The following is a 4,306-nucleotide window of genomic DNA, read 5'->3' on the forward strand; positions in this document are numbered from 1 at the left end:
GATCATGCAGGCGGTCCTTGCAGATGTGAAGCATGCGGAAGTGCATGTTTCTAGTTTCAAGGAATCGATCAAGGGTCATCAAGTGCCGAATCGGAATAGGGCACGGGGGCGTTTGACGCTGATGGACAACTACTTTTCCCTCGATTCCCTATACAGACAATTTCGCCAGCGCTTTCAGATGCGAAAAAATGTGTTCAATCGCCTCTACAATGGCACGTCCGATCATATGATCACTACTTCATGTAGAAAAAGGATGTCATGGGAAGAATTGGATTATCTTATTACCAAAAGTGCATGACTGCATTGTGGATGCTTGCATATGGCACACCCGCGGATTCATGGGACAAGTATCTTCAGATGTCTAAGAGCACTTGCGGAGACATCATGGTCAGATTTTCCACTGTAGTGGTTGAGGTGTGCATACCTCAGTACTTGAGAGAACCAACTGTCGTAGGCACCGAAAAGCTCATGGCACCGTCGGAAGCAAGAGGATGGCCAGGTATGCTCGGATCTCTTGATTGCTTGCATAGAATATGGAAGAACTATCCAAAAGCTCTACAAGGGCAATATCAGAGTCATGTTAAGAAGTTCACCATCATTTTTGAAGCAGTTGCATCACCACACCTCTAGATTTGGCACACTTCCTTTGGCATGCCCGGGTCTCACAATGAAACAATGTGCCGCAACGGTCTCTATTGTTTACGATGTGTAATGAAGGACAAGCTCATACGTGCAACTATATTGTCAGTAGGCATGACTACGACATGGGCTACTGTTTGGTTGATGGTATCTATCATTCGTGAGCGACCTTTATCAAGACCATCTCTCAGCCAGTTGGTCAGAAAAGAGCTCACTTTGCCCCAAAACAAGAAGATAGAAATGATGTGGAGAGGGCATTTGGAGTGCTAAAGGCCCGTTTTACAGTTGTTCATGGACCTTCTAACAATCGGATATGTAGACCTTATGGGAGTTGATGACATGTTGTGTGATCATGCACAACATGATTGTGGAGGATGAGGATGAAGATGCTGAGAGGTCTGGAATTTGAGAACATGGGTGATGCTATCCAATTGTCAAATTAGAATCCGGCCACGTTTGATGAGTTTGTCCAAATGCATTAACAAATTTGACATCGAGCAACTCATGAAAAGCTTAAAGAAGATTTGATTGAGCAACTGTGGTCGTGGGCACTTAAAGAGGACACCTGGAACATATGTGCTAGTTGAATTCAAGTTTGAACAGTTTTATTTTAGAACTTAGTTGAATTTGATATTTACATTCGAACTATTGTATTTTCACTTCATGAAGATTTGATATGTTATTATTTTGGGTGTTGTAGACTTAAAAAAACAAAGGTAAACGTTTAGCGGGCATGGTTGGATGGACGACTTCCATATATGTGCCCCGGACGATTCTCGACTAGTACGTAGATAAATGTAGTGTCCATTTTAAGAGTCGGCGTTTGGAATGACCTTTGTTTTTCCTAGGAATTAACTGTTATACCGTTTTGATTAGTTGAGAAGCGGGTAGTTGGGTTGTGTGCAAAAGTAAGACACTCTAAGCGAGCGAACCAAGGGGATGGTTTGATGTTTTGTGGTGGAACTAACCTATCAGGATTTAAGTTTTAGACTTGGCATTGGTACTCGCATTTTCTGGATTTATTTCAGACTTTCCGACGATGTTCATTGAGTGTGAGAAGACTTTCCCATCAACTATAAGGTGTATGTGCTGATTTCGTCAACAGATGCTCATGATAGTCATAGTGATAATGCGTATGTGTGTGTTCATGAAGATAAATGTATATGAACGTATGCGATTGTACTGCGTAAAAATGAAAGACACTCTGAGCCCGGTGCTGTCAACGGTAATGCTAAGTTTGGATTGGAGAGGATAGTGGGCGAAGATGGAAAATCGACTGATTTAACAGAAAAATTAACAATACTGTTAAACCACTAAACTAAGGTTGGCCCATTGCAAGTTTGCAACGCGCACTCTCCTAATCAGCGCTGAATTCAACTCAGCATTTCAGCCACGACTTGTATGCCGCCGCTTCTCCACCCACACCGGCGACAGCACCGGCGTCGGCCCAAGGCTCACCACCTGCTCCTCTTCGGCCTCCACCTCGTCTCTCACGGCATCCACATCGCCCTTCCCTGCGGCCACGATGTCCTCCATCTCCTCCTCGCCGTCGTCGTCTTCATCATCTTCGTCGTCCTCCTCTTCTTTCCCCACCACCCTTATCCTCCACACCTTCACGCTCTTGTCCAGCCCGGCGCTGTACACCACCATGCTTCCCTCCACCTCCCCTGCCTCGCCGCCGCCCACCGCCAGGCACCGCACGGGCCCGCGGTGCCCCTCGATCACGGCCAGGCACGTGTGCGACTCGCCGCCCTTCCCCTCCCGCCTCCACACGCGCATGGTCGCGTCCTCCGACCCGCTCACCACCACCCGCCCGCCGCAGCCGGAGGCCAGGCAGAACACCGCAAGCCGGTGACCCTTGAGGAACCCGACGTGCACCGGCCGGCCCGCCGAGGCCTCCTTCTCCCAGATGTTGACGTAGCCGTCGGAGGAGCCGGCGTAGAGGAAGCACCGTCGGGTGGTGCCGCTCGCGGCGTGGCAGATCGTGAGCGCGTTGACTGGGGACAGCTCGGAGCGGAGCACGATGATGAGGGCGTGCGCGGTGCCGCCGTACACCCGGCGCCACATCTTGACGGTGCCGTCGGCGGAGCCCGTGAAGATGCAGCCGTCGGCCTCGTTGACGAGCATGGCATTAATAGGCCCATCGTGGGCGACGAAGGAATCGACGCAGCTGCCGTCGGAGAGCTTCCACGCCTTGACGGTGTGGTCGTGCGACGCGGTGTAGAGGAGGCCCGCAACGGCGTGGAGCACGAGGCACGACACGGTGTCGCGGTGGTGGTGCGGGCGCTTCTTGGCGAAGGAGAGGAGGCCGCCCTTGGCCGGGAGCGTGGCCGCCTTCTTGGCGCGGATGTGGTCGCACACGGCCGCCGCGCACACCGTCCACACCCGGACGTGGTGGTCGCGGCTGTGGGAGGTGACGAGCGTCCCGCCGCACGCCGCTAGAGCAGGGACACGGCCGCGGCCCACGTCGAGGTACCCGCGGTTGAAGCACCCGGGCGCCGCCCACGCGCGGACGCGGCCGCTGTCGGACGCCGTGAACAGCACCCCTCTCGCCACGGCGAGCGCGTGCACGTCGCCGTCCAGCCGGTGCAGCGCCGCGAGGCAGTGGTAGATCGCGGCGGGCGACGGCGGAAAGCGCAGCCTGCTGTGCAGCGGCGACTGCACCCACGGCGAGCACCCGCCTCCCACGCCTCCGACTCCCATCATCGCCGGCAATTCCGCGACAGGCACGGACGACATGCTCATCCGCGCCGGCTCCGCCGCCTCGCGCGCCGGGGACCGCCCCCCTCCTCCTCCTCCTCCTCCTCCCCCGCGCGCATAGTGGTGCACGGGCGTCTGCGCCGCCGCCGGCCGCGCCTTCCGGTCCTCCTCGAAGAAGCTAAAGCTCTTGCGCCGCCCAAAATCCATCACCACCCACTATCTCCAGCAAGCCACTCCCCAAGAAGTCCACTCTCTACTCCCCACGACACGGTCGAATTGAACTCACCAGCCTAGCACCTGCTGTAGTATCGACCGCAATGCCGTCGCGCTACCTCGTCGACGCTGCTGCTGCCCTACCCACCACCGCCACCGCTACGCACAGCCTCGCCACCTTTATGCGTATGGGCACGTACGTATAAACCCGATCGCGATCCCCGCGCGCGTATGAAAAATCGGTGGATGGAGGCGCGCGCGCGGCGCGCCCGCTCGTAAGTACCTGCGCCGGTACCACGGCCGCGGCACCATAAACGCGGGGGAGGGAGCGCGCCGGAGTTAAGGAGCTAGTAAATGGCGGCTACGTACGTACGGGGGCCGTAGGAAGATTTGGGGAGGAAGATTACGTGCACGTGGTCGCGTACTTGCGCCGGCGATGAATGCTTTGGCTTGGCATTTGGCGCCATCAAGGCTTGAACTCGAATAGCCGGAGCCGGGAGGGGGGTTCCCAGATCCGACGGCTACTGCGGGGACCCTCCTCGGCATCCAACGGCGGCTGCCCGCCCGCCGGCTACCTAGCTAGGTGAGGTGATGCAAGGGTCGGCTAGGCGATGGATTGGGTGGAGACCAGGAGGATCTCGCGAGATCAAGCCTAGCTAGAGCTGCTGCCTGCTGTTGAGGTGTACCTCCGCCGGGCCATTGATGCGCTCAGCGCCGATCGTCGTCATGCAAGACATCGGGTACATGTTCATTT

The 4,306-nt window shown here is 55.8% G+C and overlaps 1 protein-coding gene across 1 annotated transcript; it reads right to left on the bottom strand.

Annotated features, from left to right (window-relative positions):
* Nucleotides 1-1,853: 1,853 nt before the first annotated feature.
* On the bottom strand, nucleotides 1,854-3,871 carry LOC125548200 (protein JINGUBANG-like). Its single transcript, XM_048711868.1, has one exon. The coding sequence runs from the start codon at nucleotides 3,544-3,546 to the stop codon at nucleotides 2,026-2,028; it is 1,521 nt and encodes a 506-aa protein (XP_048567825.1). The 5' UTR covers nucleotides 3,547-3,871; the 3' UTR covers nucleotides 1,854-2,025.
* Nucleotides 3,872-4,306: the final 435 nt, after the last annotated feature.

The sequence above is a fragment of the Triticum urartu genome, chromosome 3, assembly GCF_003073215.2.
Source record: "Triticum urartu cultivar G1812 chromosome 3, Tu2.1, whole genome shotgun sequence".
Classification (NCBI taxonomy): domain Eukaryota; kingdom Viridiplantae; phylum Streptophyta; class Magnoliopsida; order Poales; family Poaceae; genus Triticum; species Triticum urartu.

What these genes read in the sequence shown, in the direction of transcription:
- LOC125548200 (XM_048711868.1), bottom strand. Translation starts at nt 3,546, where the DNA reads ATGGATTTTGGGCGGCGCAAGAGCTTTAGCTTCTTCGAGGAGGACCGG.